The sequence below is a fragment of the Panthera leo genome, chromosome B2 (assembly GCF_018350215.1).
Source record: "Panthera leo isolate Ple1 chromosome B2, P.leo_Ple1_pat1.1, whole genome shotgun sequence".
Taxonomy (NCBI): Eukaryota; Metazoa; Chordata; class Mammalia; order Carnivora; family Felidae; genus Panthera; species Panthera leo.
Window position 1 is genome coordinate 50,408,492 of NC_056683.1, and position 19,172 is coordinate 50,427,663.

At 42.8% G+C, this 19,172-nt stretch overlaps 1 protein-coding gene across 5 annotated transcripts in view; it reads right to left on the bottom strand.

Annotated features, from left to right (window-relative positions):
- The window catches only part of ELOVL5 (ELOVL fatty acid elongase 5), an 80,365-nt gene that overhangs the window by 23,338 nt on the left and 37,855 nt on the right, over positions 1–19,172 (bottom strand). For 2 of the 5 annotated variants that reach the window (XM_042939058.1, XM_042939056.1), the window contains exons 2-3: positions 3,599–3,664; positions 365–552 (exon numbers count right to left, since the gene is read on the bottom strand). In XM_042939058.1, the coding sequence (XP_042794992.1) occupies positions 365–552; positions 3,599–3,656 (246 nt within the window). In that variant the 5' untranslated portion in view covers positions 3,657–3,664. Of the gene's footprint in view, positions 1–364; positions 553–3,001; positions 3,103–3,598; positions 3,665–6,104; positions 6,111–10,621; positions 11,058–19,172 lie in introns of those variants that run through there. The other 3 variants (XM_042939054.1, XM_042939055.1, XM_042939057.1) reach the window with 3 other exon arrangements.

The window sequence follows — 19,172 nt, forward strand, 5'->3', positions numbered from 1 at the left end:
CCTCCAAACAAGAACCCTGCATTTATTAAATGCTCAACAATAAAACGTTCACAGGTCTGTTTTTTTCACATTTTGTTCATTTGCCATTCTTTGCTCTGCTTGCGTAAAAGTATTTCTGAAAATATTTAATTCTGAATATGAAACATAACCAAAGAATCGATAGCAAAGTCTTCTATTTTAGATGTTCTAAAAGGCGTATTTGTACAAACAACTCTTGCATTTTGAAAAATCAATTTTAAAACATACTCAAAATGGAGTCATGTATTTGACCTCCAGGTGCACCCATCCCACCCCCGACACACTGCCCTTCTTCATTTAGGAACACAATTCAGGACGGTGACTGGAACGCATTTAAGAGACCTACCTCACAGAACATATAGAGAGACAGCAATGTGAGGCCAAGGTTATACACCACTAAAATTCCCCGGCAAGAGAATGGCTGCCTATTCTTCATGTATTTTGGTCCCAGCCATACAATTAGTAAGTATATGACAGAGCAGATAAAAGTAGGTATATAATTGTCCAGAAGAAACCATCCTTTTACTCTGGTATCTGGAAAATAATAAAAGGAAAACACACAGTGATTAATAAGGCAGATAAAAAAACCACAACTTTTTTCAAACATTAAAAATCTTTCCCCATAATTTTGTAACAGTCATCTAATACTCAAGCTCCTAATGCCAGCAAAGCAGTTGGAAGAGGAAGCAGGAGTTTTCAATATTTGTCATATAAGGTGAAGCTCTTTGTTACATGTTCTGAATAATAACATGTATATCATGCATGGCTTCTACATAAAATAAAAACATTAAAAAAAATCCTTTCCAAAGCATCTTAAAGAAAGCAAGGACAAAGCTAAAGTTTCTACTAACTGTATTTATGGACCAGATCTGCTGAATGATGCACAGACAGGGTAATGAAACTCCAGAAATGGCAGTCTTTGAACTCCAAAGTCCTCATCTTAAGTCAAGTGTCTGCCAGTCTGCCCAGCATGTGCAGACTCAGAGAAAACATGTTATTTATCTAGCTTAGCAACAATTACTGATTAGAAAGGCAGCATCTGCTATGAGTGCAATGGTCAACAGCAGAGAGGACAATAATTTTAAAGAAAAAAAAAAAGATGAGGCAGTAATGACAGTGAAGTGACTATTTAAGGAACCATGTGAGCAGCAGAAGCTTGAGAGGGAAGACCTACACTGATTCGGGGCAGGGGAGGGGGCGCTACATGTGCAGGACAGATCTCCCTTCCCCCACCCTTTTCCTAGGCAGAGAGGAGGAAGATTAGTTCCACAGAGCTGCCAGCAGCAATCTGACAGCCCTCTCCTTGGATGGGGAGAAACTCTCTGGCAGCCAGACCCCCTAGGCGTTAACCTGTCCCCTGCAAGAGTCAACTTCTGCCTGTGGCTGACTCCCAGGAAGCCACTTCCGCAGCATGTTCCCGTCTGCATGCTACTTTGATGAGCCCCCAAAACCTATTGCTCCTCAATCTGATCTACCCTCTAAGGCCACTCACTCTGGAGCTCAGAGGCGCATGCAGTTTTCGCCTTCTGCAGCTTCAGAGAAGCAGCATCTAGTGGGGAAAGTCTCTGTTCCTTCTTGGACCTCCTGACTGGACCATCTTGCTACATTCTCCAATGCTTTTTCTCTTGATCTTGCAGGAAAAGCACCCATCCATTTGGGGAATGGACTGTCAATCTCCTTTCTTAGAGACATTCTAAATTCTCCCTGGGTTTCTCTGTAGTGCTCCTCTCTTGGCTTAAGAGGATATGCCCTCCACCCTCTCCCCGATACTTATGCTAAGGTGGTAGAGGGGGTTACCACAGTTCTGCTGAACTGGTAGTTCTTAGAAGTCCTTCAGGGAGGTGGCTGGCCACAGTGAACTTAAGGAGGAGATTCGTAGCACCTTTTGTTCTCAGCTCTAGGCCCTGGTTGTCAACTGTGAGAAAGCAAGTTCCCACACAGCAACTAACATTAGACAGTTACATATGCTTGTGTGTACATACATATCACAAACACAATAAATGTACACACAAAACCCTCTCATTTCCTTTTATTTGATGTTCTATCTTACATCTTATTTTTTTACACCTTGCTTTTAAAATCTTGTAAGGCCGTATCTGCAAGTATCCAGCCTCCATCCATACTGCCAAGTGCTGCCAGAGCGGCTGGCTGCCCCAACGGTGCCCCCAGGCAGTAAATCTTTAGGGATCTAGCCAACCATGGCAGTCCTTGCCCACTCTCTGGTGACTTGTTCAGACAACGGCATGTGAAGCAATTGTGGCCACTGAGCTTTGAGGAGATGACAGCTGGGTGAAAGGCCCTGGTGAAGAGTTTCCTTCTTAAAGGCATGCAAATGAACAGATTTTTCCCTCCTCCTCCGTAGGTGCTGCCTGGAGCTGCTGTGGTCATCCAGTAACCATGAAAGGTGGAAGGATTTTTCCAAGGGCAGAACTGCTGATATACTGAGCATGTGAAGTAGAAAATGACAAGAACAAGTGTGCTGGGTCCCTGAAATAACTCAGGAGTTGCTCAATCTTGATAATGTAAACGGATCATTTTTGTTACTGTTTCAGCCATTTAAAGTTGGACTTTTTTTGTTCTATGAAGCTGAAATAAGGCATTATCTCAACCCAAGAACACATAAAAAAATGATCTAATTTGGTTTTGCTCATTTGGCTGTACGCTAACTTACTGAATCAGTTCCCCTACTGATGGGCATGTAGATTATTTCCAATCTTTACAAGCAATGCTATAAAGGAGTATCCTTATTCACATCTTTGCAATAATGATCAAGATTAGCTATAGGATCAAGTCTTAGGAGTCAAATAGCAGAGTCGAAAGGCATGTGCTTTTTGATTTCAATGGAAGACACGACTACCCTCCAAAGAGGTCTTATCAATTAGACTGTTTCTCCACACCCTCATGTTTTAACTCTACCATACTAAGAAATGCAGTTTCTTTTGTTTTCTTTTGTACTTTAAAAATCGTAAATGAAACTGACAACCTTTTCATTTGTTTAAAAGCTTCTTGCAGTTTTTTAATGACTCTTTCTGTAAACCTATAAAGTTCCTTCTTTATAGACACATCAAGAGACATGACAGATGACGTTCAAAAAAAGCAACATGGAGCCGATTTACTTCCTAAAAGGAAACAAAACGATTAAGCATAAAAAGTGAGATCAGGTGTATCTATTTACCCACTGATGTGACACAACGTGAAAGGACAACAAGCCCTGAAAATTATAAAAGGGGAAGAGTTTTAAACCACCACAGCAGTGCATTTTGGAAACCAGTTTCAGCTGGATACTCAGAAGAACTGAGGAAAACCCAGCACCAATAATGGTGAAATGTGCAGCATTCTCAGGCTACAAGCTTTCCAGCACAATATGATCTCCAGCTAACGTCACCAGAGGGTCACAGCAGCTGTGTCACAGGGGACACTGCACTGCTTCAAGAGTGTCACAGGACTTCTCCAAGCCCCTTGTTATCCAGGACAAAGCACTGGTCTTATCACAGAAGACGCTAATGTTTTCTAGAATCTCTTCATGCAATATTTATAAGTGTCTCTAAAGGGAGGGGAGCAAAACCAAAAACCACCTTACCTCGGGGGCCTAGCAATGCCTTGAAATAGGTACTAAGTGATGCATCAAAATTTTCCATTTTAAAACCTATTAAGAAAAACAGACATTGATTAATCTCTACTCAAAATGCTTTTTATACAGTGTTTTTTTCATAAAAGAACAAGAACAAATTCTTTTCAAAGATGTGCTATGGACAAGGTTATGTTCAAGCTTTTTTTTTTTTTTTGAATTCCCAAAGTAACTTGTGTGCTAGGTCTAATTTGGAAATCAAAAGTAAAGACAGAATCTCGTGAATTCACGTTATAAATGAAGTGCCAGTTTTCTGAACTTCTTTTCGCAGTTCCATAAAAATGCTTCCCGTGAAGCTGGAATCTCAGTGGGGAGAAAAGTGGAACCGGGCTGAAAAAGGTGGCAGACGGGAGACAATCCCATCTGGGCAAGAACCAAAGCTTGAAGAAAGACTGTAGCCAAGATGGGAAGAGCCATGTTAGGAAAGGAAGGCCACAGTACAGAGATTTGCTATTTGCATCAATTACTATTTAAAAATACTTCATATCCATGATAAAAAATTCAAATATTAAAAATGAAAAGAGACGGTAAAAAAAATTTCATCGCTTTGCTCCAACCACAATCCCAAAGCCCCACTTTTCAAAGGAACCTAATGGTAACTTTTCTTGGACATACCTCTAGAGATTTTTCTCTTCTGAGCACAAAAGGAGTGATGCCAAATGGGTGTTTTTACAATTGTGGATTTCAATCCATTAATAGATGACAGGTCACCTTAGCATTAATAATTTTATTAGTAATAATAGAAATAATAACCAAGACTGCTTTGCCCCTAGTGAGAACGAATATTTTCCTGTCTTCAGTGTTACTGTATTACATTAGTATGATGATGTATAAGTACTATGTACTCTGTTGTAATATAAAATATACTCTTGCTGTGGAGGTCACAGTAAAAAAAAATTACACGGAAAACAACGTTATATCAAGGGGAGTACATACTACCTGCTTGCCTTCACTTGAAACATCTTGGAGATACGGTCTCCTACCAGTAGTTACACGTCTACCTTCATCTTCTAAGACTTTATAGCTCCCTCCAACCCCTCCATTTAAGATTTCCATTTATAGTATAGCTAAGCATCTTTTCACATGTATATTGACTAGATTTTCTACATTAAAGTTAGAAGGCATACACTTTCAATTTTCCTGGTCACTACTCTTACAGAAATAACCACAAATGTTTTACCTGCAAAGGGCAAAGGCAAAATTGGTTTTATTAACTAAGTAAGCTGTCAATAACTTAATGATACTTCTCTTCTTTGGCTTATGGCACTGAAGTATACATATTCTTTGACGATTTATCCATGGACTCTAGTAGTTACAACTGAGTCAGTCCAGCCGGCAGTGAGACAGAGAATCCAGCCGGGAGTGAGAAAGAGACAGGTGGAACCAGCAAGAACACTTAGAAAGTAGTAGTTACCAGGTTCTGTTCTGACATCTGTGCTGCCCCCCAGGGTGGGGGTGAGGGTGAGCAGGGAACATACTGACTCTCTCAACCCATGGCTGGAAACCATGAAGCCACCAACTCCCACATGTTGAAGTGTCAACAATTAGGTCCCTTAATAAGTATACAATCACAGTACTAGGTCCCTTCTGAAACTCAGAAATTAGACAGCTTTTTAACATACTATATTCCTAAGACCATTCTGGTCCTGAGTCATCTTCCTCTCCCAGACGGAACCTCTTTGGGGGATAGATAATTCTAAAAAATCTTGAGAGGGGTAGCTGGGTGGCTCCTTCAGCCAAGTATCCAACTTCAGCTCAGGTCATGATCTCACAGTTCATGAGTTCGAGCTCCACATGGGCTCTGTGCTGACAGCTCAGAGCCTGGAGCCTGCTTGGGATTCTGTGTCTCCCTCTCTCTCTGCCCCTCCCCCGCTTGTGCTCGCTCTCTCTCTCTCTCTCTCTCTCTCTCTCTCTCAAAAACAAAAAATTGCTTTATCTATTAAAAGTCCTGCAGTTAAAAAATAAATTAACCATATCCAATTATTTTTCATCATCTACTGGAAATCATCTAAAATACGTAAGTTTTAGAAGACAAACATCATGTTTTTGTGTAACCAAAATCACTCTAATACAGTTAGCTTCAACTGTGATGGACTGTGGACCGTCCCCTTTGCCTCCAATCAGAGCAAACAAGCACAAGGAGGAACGAGGTGGTGAACACCATGACTACTGGATGAATTACTGATGGATAAGCTGCCCACTGGGGACAAACCCACCTCTTCCACAACAGTTTGAAATCTACATCCGGCTATTACTTAATGGGTATATAGCTTATAATGGAGCTCATTACACATATAAAACTCAGGTATTAAACACAAAGGGGCTGAGAGCAGGTATAGAGGTGTAATAGGTTAGCAGGTGATTAGGTGGCCCAGTGCTGGGCTCTTCATCACACAGCTTGGGTTTGAAACCCATTTTTCCACCTATTAGCAATGTAACTTTGGACAAGTTATTTAACCTCCTATCTATAAAATGGGGGGAAATGTAAAGTAATTGTCTCAAAGGTTAAGAAAATCAAATGACTTAATATACGTAAGACCTTGAGAGCAGTGCCAGGCATGTAGTGAGCCCTCAATAAAGGTCTCCTACTGTATGTCTGCAATAGGTTCAACTCCATAATGAATACTGCCAACCATCTGTGGCCATTGGCACTTCTCAGGAGGGGCACTGCTGGCCTTCCATCCCTGATCCCTGTGTACTCAATACTATCAGTGAGCCCCCAGTCATCATGAAACCCACCCACAATGCCCCTTCAAGTCCTAACACCCCCTATGGGGACAGCAATGGAAGGTGGGTACGTTGATAACATCACATGAGAGAGGAGCTGGTCAGTGTGAGGCATTGTCTGAACAGGGAAGACAAGGCTAAAATGAACGTACTAATCAGATACACAAATTATCAAGCACTTACTATGTACGAGGGATAGGAACAGACACAAAGGAGCATACCTAGACACCCAGAACAAACTAGACATTCGTGGTGCAGGAAGAAGCCAGATGCTATAAACCAAGACCAAAACTCATGTAGCAAATGAGTAGATGTTAGAATAATGCATACTAAAACAAGTTGCATACTTAATAGCAAGCCATGAAGATAACACTCAAGTAACAGTATTCTGGGATCTAACATTAGGAAACTACCTGACAAAAGCAATAAGGGAATAATTCTAAATTTTAACCAAGAGGACTTTCAGAGGGGCTGGAGCCACTTTTTCTTTTTTAATGTTTATTTTTTGAGAGAGAGAGAGAGACAGACAGACAGAGCATGAGTGGGAGAGGGGCAGAGAGAGAAGGAGACACAGAATCTGAAGCAGGATCCAGGCTCCAAGCTGTCAGCACAGAGCCTGATGTGGGGCTTGAACTCATGGACTGCAAGATCATGACCTGAGCCAAAGTCGGACACTGAGCCACCCAGGCACACCCCACCCTTTTTAAACATAAGAATACAAGAACAACATAAGAAGGAAGAAGGAAAAAATGTTAAAAACGATTGGAAACAGATCCATGGGAAGGGGTTGGCAGGGGGTAGGGGGTAGGGGGTAGGGGGTAGGGGGTAGGGGGTGGGGGGTGGGGTGGGGACATCAGCGGTCTTGGAGAAAATGGTAGAATGACCTATCGTCCTAAGACCAATGCCTAGCACATAGTTCAATGTGACAATCCAGGCTACTGTCACAGCAACAGAAAAGCAGCTTGACTAAACATAAGGTAAAGTTTCAGTCCAAGAATATGGAAGCCAGCAGCAGGTTACCAGAAGAAACTGTGAAATTTAGTATTTGGAGATATTAAAGAATTCTGTCACAAGCCATCTGTCCTGAGTAATCCCAGGCTAAACCCATGCTGCACAGAAACCCCTCAGAAGCTGGCAGGCACAGGAGCACTCTTCTGTCTTTCTAAGATGAAACGTCCTTAAAAAAGCACACACAAGAGGTGGTTTTCTCACAAACAGCACATCTGTTCTTAGACTGCATTTCTTCTTAGCTTGGGAATTCTTGTCTTAGGTTGGCAGAACTTCTCCCAGTCAAATTTAGGAACATACGAAGCAGCCAGCCAAACCTCTCTGAAAGGACACACATGGGGAGTAACAAGAGAGTGGTGCATTACTCCTGAAACGTCTACAGTGAAGGGGGAGAAAGGAAGGGCAGAGGAGGCGCCTGGCACACAGGTCCTCAGTCAGCAGAGTCCTGACTGTGAACCACAGGCCCAATTCTGGGCTGGACTCTTGACGTGTTAAATGTTTCCCCCAAACTCTCCCCCACCACGCCCACAGCCGGACACATACCGTAGACACGGTTGTTTGTTATTTTCACAGGTTACCAAGAGACAGTCGCCCAAGGTTTACTTTCATTGTTGACTCAGCGTAAGCTCCGGTTCTGTCCAGCCAACCACGCATCCAGCATCCCCCGGCACCATATAGTCACTTTTCTCACCCACACCGTCCACTTACCAAGCGCCTACTACATGCCGGGCATGAAGGCCCTGAGGGATGGAACAGGGAACAAGACAGAATTCCAGGCTGACGGAGAAATACACACACACACACACGCATACACATGTACAGATAATCTGTTATGTAGAGTGACTATCAGCAAGAACATCATATAGCAGGGGAAAGGGGGTAGGACCATGGAGCACGAACTACTTTGGAAAACGTAGTTAGAGAAAGTGACAAGAGAGCAGGCAGGCACCCGGGTGGACAGAGCACCAAAGCACAGGGCATTCCAGTTAGAGTGACAGGAGGATGCAATGGCTCCAAGGCCAGCAGGTGCCTGGCATGCTCAGAGGCTCCAGGCTAGGCCAGGGGTAGTGGATGACAGCAGTGAAGGAGGCCTTCTGTCCCCCACTCCACGCCTGGCACCCGGAGCTCACTCAGTGCTGGTCCACAGAAAGCAACCACATGGCACAACTTGCAGAGAGCATGTGCCCCAAAGGCGGAGAACAGAAGATGCCAAACCTTAATTGCTCTTGCTGCCACCGTCCCCTCATCCTCCTGGCTGCAGCCTGCCTGCCAGCACCATGCCCTTTTTCTCCTCATCTCCCTTGCTGAGCCTATCTGCCGTGCCACGGGAACAGTACAAAAGGTCTCAGCAAATGAATTCTTCACTGCCAGGCTGGGCTGGTGCACCCTGCTGGGTGAATTGGGCACTTGCTGAGTGGCCTGTGGGCCCACCTCGACAGTCTTGCACTTTTCTAAAGGAACAGGAGGGGCAAAGGGCCCTGCAAAACCCCTGACACTTTGCTAGTGATCTGGAATCCTGGGAATGGCATGACCCACTTTGCACAAGACATCCAAACGTACTGCCAGGTCTGCGGCTTGTCCCCTGTCATCCAAGCCACCCACGGGCCAGAGACATCACTTCTCAATAACCTGAATCATCCTACCAGCAGCTTGGGCAAGCTGGGCCAAGTGGGAACACAGCTGTTCCGTACAATTGTACTACCAGGGGCCAAGCCCAGGCACTGGGCCCATGGAAGAGGAGCTTGGGTCCTAAATGAAGCAAAAGAATAAGCCATTCTTTGGTCTGGCTGGTTCCCCACACAGACAGGAAAAGGGCATGGTCAGCACCTCTCAGGAACCCGATCATACTGAAATCAAGCCAAGCATCGCTTCCCCATCCTCTGTAACCCTAAGTCTCTGATGCCCACTCAAACTACAAGGCTTCCCAGAATTACAGGTCACGATAGGGAGGAACAGGATCTATTAAAAATAAATTCCAATCTAAACAGTATTCAAAGTGTTCACCAGTTCATAGGCCACACACAGAAAATAAGTTCAATAAAAATGGGATAAGGGTAGGAAACAGAGGCAGGTAAATTAGATTTTAAATTATTCCTCTTTTATGCACATTTTCCAAAAGACACCCTGAGTTGAAAGCCACTTCCTACTATCAAATTCTGGAATGTCTTTGGTAACAATGCAACTGTATTATAACTGTGCCTCACTGTAAGGATCTCACTAAGGAAACGGATTAATCAAGGCTGGTCACTTTCCATAAATTACTAGATTATAAGAGGGTGTGAGAGAGTTTAGCATACCTGCATCTGAATCAAGTATTAACTCTGTGTCCTGGTGCAAGTTTCTGCCACATATACTAAGAGTTTTAGGACTGAGGTGAGCCTCAGGCCTGAAAGTAAGAGAAAACATCGGAACTACCACTGCACAAAATGCAGAAACCTGGACGTACTGACGAAAGCAGAACAAAAAAAAAGGGCAAAAACGGCATCCTCCAAAGAGAGCCCTGCTTATGTGGAAAATCCACCTGTCAGCTCCCTCCATAAGGGGGTTATGCCCAGGTGAATCACCTGCATGAGTTTAAATAAGCATTAGTGTTCTCTTTGATCTATTATCAAAGAATTTGCTAGAGGCCTGTTTGGGGAAAAAAAAAAAAAAAAAAAAGACATCAAAATAAGCTTTAAGCAAATCAGTGTGCCCCTCTCTCTATTTGGTCCCAAGAGGGGCAACAAAATGTGACAGAATGGAGGTGTGTGTGACAACAAAAGGGTGCTGGGGTAAATGAGAGACAGTGTAGAAAGTTGCTTCCATCACAGTTCTCAAGATGAGCTTTTGGTTTTGATAAGAATGCAAACGCTGGGGCGCCTGGGTGGCTTGGTTGGTTAGGCAGCTAACTTCGGCTCAGGTCATGGTCTCACAGCTTGTGAGTTCGAGCCCTGTGCTGGGCTCTGTGCTAACAGCTTGGAGCCTGGAGCCTGCTTCAGATTCTGTGTCTCCCTCTCTCTGCCTCTCCCCTGCTCGTGCTCTCTGAAAAATAAATCAATGTTAAAAAAAAAAAAAAAAAAAAAAAAAAAGAGAGAGAGAATGCAAACATGAATCATGTTGGCTGTTTACCTCTGGAGCAGGAGGAAGCGGGAAGGCTGATCACCAACTGTAAAGTACTAAGATCTTAGGGCAAATTGGTCTTAAAAGACAAGGTTTTTAAAAAAATGATGATAGTAAAGAAAGTTAATTTCCTAAACTCACAGCAGGAAAAATCTTCAGAGTCAAGTCTTGGCTTTTCTTGCTGCTAAGGCAATGGTAGCAGGCAGCTTGCTGTGAAAACTCCTTTTCCTGTGGTATCATTCGAGTCACGTTGTTTTTGGCTTAAAAATGTGTTTACTGCAGACGTTTAACTACTGTTTAGCATAACTTCCATCATATCCTGTTGTATTTATTTTTTGAATTGTCACAGTTCATCTAAAAATGAGTCATTGGAGCTGATGAGCTGTAAGCGTTCAGGATGAAATTTCCCTCCGTTTTTTCTTCTCCTACCCATTCATCTCTTTAACAGTCAACGTGCATTAAGCAGGCATGGGAACATTCTTCAGGTTGGCTGCCAATAACACGAAAAATCAAATAGTGCTTTAATTTGGTAGTCACAACACTGTTTCCGGAACGTAAAAAGGTTTCTCTAGGTTGGAGAAAATCAGGTCCAGAATGAGAGGAGGAACATGAGCCATACCTTGCTCAGAAATGTTAACATTAAAATATAAAATATGAAACTCTTGTTAACGCTCTGACACAAGCATGTGTCTTATCATACATGTACAGAAAACACAGTTCTATTTGGAGCTTCAGATAAATAACTGCCAAATTCGGGTGCTGATATGCACTACAAAGGACTGCTTCAGGTTAGCCACATGGCTAAAGAAAGCTGAACAGCTTCATTCTGGTATGTTTAATTTGGGGAGGGGTGGATTTTAAATATTGCAATAATCAGGTTTCCTTAGTACATGGGTAAGATCAGACAGGTTAAAAGAGAAGTGCCCATCTCCCCATCCTTGGTTGCCACCAGTTTATTAAGAGGTACTATTTTCGCCACTGTGGGAGGACAGTCTTCCAAAGGAGTAGAGTCACTCTGGTGGCTTTGCCCTCCAGTGAATCAATCATCTATGGGTCTTTCTCTCTGCTCTCCCTGGTCTTCACTTCCAACCCCTCTCTAAGGCCCAGATCAGGTGTTACAAAGGCTCTCCCATTGACCTCTTACAGCTTTGCTGTCTTGACAACTCATTTAGCAAACAGCAAACTTCAACTTGGATACTTATGTTTCCAGGTATTACAGAACATACTCTGCACTTCCTCAGGTAAAGCCCACATCCCTCAAAGGGCAAGTACGCCAGTTTGTTCTATGTGTGCAATGATTATGTATTGGTGATACCTAAATGAGGAGATAAACCTTCTATTACAAAATAAAACAGAGGGAAGACAGCATCAAGCAGTGGCACACACTAACCCACAATAACAGCTTCCTAAAACACGGACTAAGTCCTAGTTGTAGAAGGTGTTCCCCAGAGAAGAGCTCTTCCGTGCTAGGGATGTGGAGCTCTGACAGAGATGTTCTCCTCATAAGGTGTGAAACAAACAATAACAAAATACCACAATGATTAACACACACACCCTTAAACAGCAGAAGGAATTTCTTCAGAGAGAGAGATGGGTTTTTCTAATTTTGGAAGGCAATACAAAAATATACTCAATCTGAGAATTCAGATGTAGATACATTTTTCAGCAGTGTGAAGAGGGAGAGTAACATAACCTTCCAACTTTTCTCTAGGGGAATTCTTATCTATAGCTAAAGAAAAGACTGTGCCACCAAGTTCAAAGTCCCCCCCCCCCCCCAGTCCTCAGGAGGGGGAGGAAAGGGCCCCCACAAACCAACCCATTTACCCAACAAGTGTTTGGAGAGGGGTTCACTGGAAAAAAAAAATTACTCTTGTAGAATTCTATTACCTTAAAGATGACAACTTCATCCTCACTTAACACCAAAATTAAGAACTGGTGATGACTTCTACTTGGGTGAAGCACACAGTCATTGGGAAAAAGACCATGCTAATGTACACAGAGAATACTCCTTGCAGGTGGATGAAGGCCAGATGGCTGCAGATGGCTCAGAATTCTGCTCTCACGGTCTTGCTGACAATAAATAATTAATCCCCATAAGGCTGCAAGTGAGAGACCAAGGCAAAAAAGATCAAGTGCAGGGATTGGGTCAACCCCGTGACTGGTTTTATTTTTGCACTCCCAAAAATTCTCACAGGACTGCTCTTCACTCTACCAGTCATCTGAGTTAACAAATGCCTACCATGTGCCACACAGCAGATTGAAGCAACAGTGACCAATACAGACGTGACCCTATCTTCTTGAAACGCATAGTACTAGATGGTGTGAGTCAATCATTTTGGGGAAGCAGTGGTTAGGAGCACATGCTCTGGAGTCACACAACCTGGGTTCAAATCCCTGCTCCACCATTTACTAGCCATGTGAGCTTGGGCAAGGGACTCACCCTTTCACGCATGCCTTTGTAAAATAAATATAATTACAGTACATTCCTCATACGATTAAATAAATCAATACATGTCAAATACTTGGAATAGTGAGTGCATGGCACACAATACATGTTGCATATATATGTGTTATTATCATCATTACAAAAGCCTTTGGCATTGGCCAACTTCACACTCAGTATTTATGAAAGTTTTGCTAAGTCATAATCGGAATTCCCCACAAAGGTCATGGGCAACAAAACATGCTCATATCCACCGCTCACAGCTCTGATATTCTATATTTTGGACGGATCACATGCCATAATGACACTTATGAATATGGAGATTTTTAAGAGACTCTAGGTAAATCTCTCCGGAATGTAAAGGGGATGTTGTCATAGACTCCTCTGTGAGTGGAAGAGAAGATCGGAGTTCATACCATCTTCAGTACAGAGTGAAAGGCCGTCTGTATCTGAGACGCCTTTTTTGTATTCCCAGCAACTAGCATGTGGAAGATGCCCTATGAATTTATTCATTTATTACAACTGGAGAGGTAGCTGAGTTGACAAAGGTCACAGGGCTTGGGTGGAGACAAAATGTGAAGCCAGTTTTCCTACGCTATGATCTATTGCTCTTAACACAGCCCATGTAAACTTTCACAGAAGCATTTTCATATGCTTATTAAAAGGATGGTGACAATATGTATAAAGATTGTCTGAGTTCATATCCATGAGATAATTAACTTTTGTTTTTTTCAAAAATTTATTTATTTTTGAGAGACAGAGAGAGAGAGAGAACACACATTCACAAGAACAAGTGCAGGGGAGTGTCAGAGAGAGAATCCCAAGTAGGCTCTGTGCTGTCAGCGCAGAGCCAAAAGTGGGGCTCAAACTCGTGAGTGGGACACTTAACTGACTGAGCCACCCAGGCACCCCGATTAACTTTCTTTTAAACAACATCATCAAGTTAAAAAACCTCACCTATGATGCTTAGTAACAGAGGCCCCAGACATCTTCCCTAGATGGGAAGATGATGGAAAAGAGAGCAGCAAAATCCTCCTTGCCTCCTTTTCATGTGCCCATCACCACTTCCACTATATCTCAATCAGTGATAAAATTATAGGCTTATATTTTAAATGATGTGATTATCAGTTATACTGTAATTATCTGTTCATTTGTTCACAATCCTAATTAAGCGTTAAGCTCTTCAAGGGCAACCTTCTGATGTTCCCATTTGTTATCTCCAAAGAGCCTCCTGGATCAATGCCCGACAGATGGCTGATTACTGGTTGAAACCATGAATGAATGAGTGAATGAATGCCTTCTTGCCTTTTAGAGTTTCTTATCAGAGTTCTCAAATTCGTGTGCATCTGAGAATCACCTAGGAGCTTTAAAAAATACAACGCTATGGTCCCACCCCTAGAAATGTCTGGCACCCACTCTTAGAAATTCTGATTCAATAGTCTAGAGACTGAGAAATTTGTCTTTTTGAAAAGTTACTGAGGTAATTAAGATGAACAGCCATCTTTGGGAACCACTGTTTTATATATCTATATCTATATCTATATCTATATCTATATCTATATCTATCTATTGGGCTTGTGAACGCTAGTAAATCCCCTGTAGTTCTTCAACTTCTGTCACCCAGACAGTATCCATATATTGCATTACACCAACAGAGTCTAGACAAGGACTGTGGTCTCAAGGACAAACTATTTTTCATTGTAACAAATTTTGTTACAATTCCCGGTTTGCTCTAACTCCACCCACCAGAAAAACACAACAACAAAAAATCATTTCAACTCATCTCTCAAGCTGAAATAAAACTCCATTAAGTTAGAAATCAGTTCTCTTATCTTTCAAACACTGTGTTACACAGTACACATCACATATAACCAGCATGCATTAAATCACTCTAAATTCTCTTTCCCCATTCTGGAATGTCTGTCAGTAAGAAAGAGCCCTAATGCCTATCACCACCTCCTGAACCAGGCATCAGTGGTGGCTAAGTATGCAAAGCTCCATGAGGGCAGCAAACTTCTCTCTCACTCCCTACAATCCCCAGCAGGTGTTCTTGGCACACAGAAGGAATTGAGTAACTACTTGTTTAACTGGATTGGACTAGGCAATGTGGGATGCCACTGAATGGGTGCCACCACCAGAAATCATGGTACATACTTACTTGGCCACAGCCAATTGTGTGTCTTCCTTGGAAGGAGAAGAAGTGGGCAACCGTTAGAATGTAGACACTGGCTGGTATGTAGGCTCTGGCTTGGACCCTGTTACCATCAGTCCTAAACTGAGCCTTTTCTTTCTTTTTTTTTTTTTTTTTTTTTAAGTGTTTGTTTATTTTTGAGAGAGAGAGAGACAGAGCGTGAATGGTGGAGGGGCAGAGAGTGAGGGAGACACAGAATCCAAAGCAGGCTCCAGGCTCTGAGCTGTCAGCACAGAGCCTGATGCGGGGCTTGAACTCATAAACTGCAAGATCATGACCTGGGCTGAAGTCAGACACTTAACCAACTGAGCCACCCAGGTGCCCCGAAACGGAGCCATTTCTTACTGGTTTCATTATCTGGATTAGATGGTCAAGGTTCCTGGGTGCCTGAGTTGGTAAAGTATCCGACTTCGGCTCAGGCCATGATCTTACGGTTTGTGGGTTCAAGCCCCACATCATGCTCTGTGCTGACAGCTCAGAGCCTGGAGCCTGCTTTGGATTTTGTGTCTTTCTCTGCCCCTCCCCTGCTCGTACTCTGTCTCTGTCTCTCAACAATAATACAATAAATGAATGTTAAAAAAAAAAACAAATTTAGATGGTCAAGGTTCCTTACAGTGAATGTGGTATCTGTGAAAGGGCGGCCTTTAAGATGTCCACCCCCAAACAATCCACTCCCACAGTGAACAAGGGTTCTGTGCACGACCAACAGAAAACAGCAAAAGGGATGGCATGACCCTTCTTGGATTAGGCTTTTAAAATCACCATAACTTCCATAATTGTCAGTCCCTGTGTTTCTCTGTCTCTTTTTCAGATCACTAGCCCTGGAAAGAGCCAGCTACATGCTGTGAGCAGTCCTATGGGGGAGGCCAGCATGGCAAGAACTGAGGCCCTCTGCTGATGACCACCTGAGTGAGTCTGGCAGCAGACCTCTGGCCCCAGGGGGCTTCAGACGGGGGCAGCACACCTTTAGCTGCTTGAAACACCCTGAGCCAGAACCACTGGGCTAAGCCTCTGTGGGATTCCTGAACCCCACAGACTGAGGGAGACAAAGGATTGCTGGCTTCAGCTGTTAAACTTCACAATAATTTGTTACTCAGCAACAGATGCAAGCAACGCTTAGAAACTAACAGGTCAGTGGGGTTGGGAGGGGAGGTTCTTCCATATCTACTCTCCTTTCTCCCTTGTTAGCATTCCTGTTGCTTATTGACACATGATCAAGGCACCAACTGTCAGGACAGCCCTTAAGAATAAATGCTCCCCTCATCCTGATTGAGTTGGCACTGCTAAGAAAATGAAAAGGTTTGTTATCTAAAGTATAGAATTGGGTTATGAAAACAACATAATACTTTTGTTACTAGCCTGAGGCTTAACAGACAAGGAAGCTAACTTTTTTTGATTAACTGCATACCCAGCTTTTCAAAGACTCAGTAAGGAATTATCCTTATTTTTTAGATGAGGAAACTAAAAGTTCAGAGTTTAGGTAACTTGGTCAAACAACAGTCATTTACTTATCTGCAGGTTTAAAAAAAATTTTTTTTAACGTTTACTTATTTTTGAGAGCGGGCGGGGGGGGGGGGGGGGGGGGGGAGGGGGAGACTGAGGGAGGGAGAGAGAGAACGTGAGCAGGGGAGGGACAGAGAGAGAGGGAGACACAGAATATGAAGCAGGCTCCAGGCTCCGAGCTGTCAGCACAAAGCCTGACGCTGGGCTCAAACTCACAAACCGTGAGATCATGACCTGAGCCGAAGTCGGATGTCCAACTGATGGGGCCACCCAGTTGCCTCTCTGTAGGTTTTATAACTAGGGGTGGCCTACTGTCCTGGTTATTGGAATTCCAGGGTTTCCTGAGATACAAAGTAAGTGGGGAAAAAAGACCCAGGAAAGTCCCAGGCACACTGAGAAGAGTTGATTACTATATTCACATCTTGGGCTCTTTGCAGATCACCCTGCAGTTGATTTTGTTTTAAGTATATTTTAAAACTATAATTTTGTCAGCTCATGACCTGCAAAATATATTTTGAAATGTCCTCTATGAAAATAAAAACCACAAACCTTTCTATATCTCAAGCCCATTTCTAGATTACCAGGCATTTAGAGAAATGAAAACCCATGTTCACACAAAAACCTATACCTGATCACAGCTTTATTCATAATAGCCCCAAACTGGAAAAAATCATACCATGAACATTACTCAGCAGTTTAAAAAAAAAAAAAAAGAGCACTCTAGTGATACACATTAACAACCTAGATGAAGTTCCAGAGAATTATGCTGAGTGAAAAATGCCAATCCATGTACATGATAATTTTGAAATGACAAACTTACAGAGGTGAAGAAGAGATGAGCGGCTGCCTGGGGTTAGAGATGGTGCAAAGGCAGGAGACAAGCAGATGTGGCTAGAAGTCTGTATACTGACTGTGACAATGTCAGTATCCTGCTTGTGACACGAGACTACAGTTCCGCAGGGAAACTGGGAAAAGGGTACTTGGGATCTTTCATTATTTCTTACAACTGCTTGGGGATCTAGAATAATCTCAAAATAAAGTTTAATTAAAAAAAGAAAGATCCACAAAAGTGAGGAAAACAAACCAATAAATAAGACTAAGCTGTGTGATTAAAAAAAAAACAACTCAAAACACCATTCCCTACAACCCCTCCCCAATCCAATGACACACGGCTCTGACCTTCTGACATCTGTTAATAGTAAAGGAAGGTTTGTGCTGGGAAAGAACTGTGTGAAATATGATTCCATTTATGAAAGATTAACCCTTGACCTAAATACTGGTATTTTACCTTAAGTTTTATTTTCACAGTCTAACAGAACTTCTCAGTAAATGCTTATTTATATCCAGACTACCCAGGCAATGGGGAATACTTTTTTTAAAAAATATTTTACTTATTTTTTGGGAGAGTGCAAATGGGGAAGGGGCGGGGGGGTGGTGGAGAGAGGATCCGAAGTAGGTTCTGTGCTGACAGGCTGACAGCAGGGAGGTCGATGCGGGGCTCCAACTCACGAACCCCAAGATCATGACCTGGGCCCAAATCAGGACATTCAACTGACTGAGCCACCCAGGTGCCCCGGGAATACTTTTTGGATCAGCCTCATGTTCTGATTCACTTCGAGGGATCATACAGCTTACATGGGCCAGTATTCATAGCATAAGAAAATGACTAAATATATCAAATAAAATCTACCTAGGGGTACTCAGCTGGCTCAGCGAGTACAGCATGTGACCCTTGATCTCAGGGTCATGAGTTCAAGCCCCACGGTGGGTGTCGAGCTTAAACAACAACCAAAAACTAATAAAATCTTCCTAAATAAAATTTAATCTCTCACAATTCTGAGGCATTTTGTGATCTGAGTGTTTCAGAGTCTGAATGATGAATGCCGAATCCCGTTTTATTGGACTGCAGATGAGCAGGCATGGAGAATTGGGATAAACCTGTAAATACACTATGCCTCTATAGTTTAAATAAGTTCCTGCAACCTGTCGTTTCCTTGCAACTTTCCATCCTCATAAATGGAATGCAGAAAACTTTAGATAGCAATCGCTGTGAGCTGTCAGATTCTAGATGTTTTATGATAATGAAAGATATTAATAAAAGGTTTATTGCACTATGAAAGATAAAAACTGTGGTTTCGTCTACCTTTTGGGTCATTTTCGTGTCAATGCACTGAGAAGGAAAAGTGGTAAAGAAGCACTTTTATAACATGAAGGAGTCCTTTGTGACATGCTTTTGCGCTTCGGTGGGGTGAGCTGCACGCAGTGGTCACACGTGTGATCCGTAGAGGCTCTCCGGAGGACAGCTTTCCAGAAAAGGCTGAGATGACCTCTTCTGCAGCTCTCTGGAAATTCTCTGACAAATCTCCATCTCTTCCTAGCAATGCTTTGCTTCTTTTCACCAAGTGCTACTTTCAACAGGTGCACCACTGTGTTTAACCCCCCCCTTGACAACCATTACAGATGAAGTGCTGAGAATTGGGCCCTAAGGTGATTACATTTTAGTGGAAATGCAAGCATTTTAGCAAGTCATATTAACGTAACTGGATATTCTGACT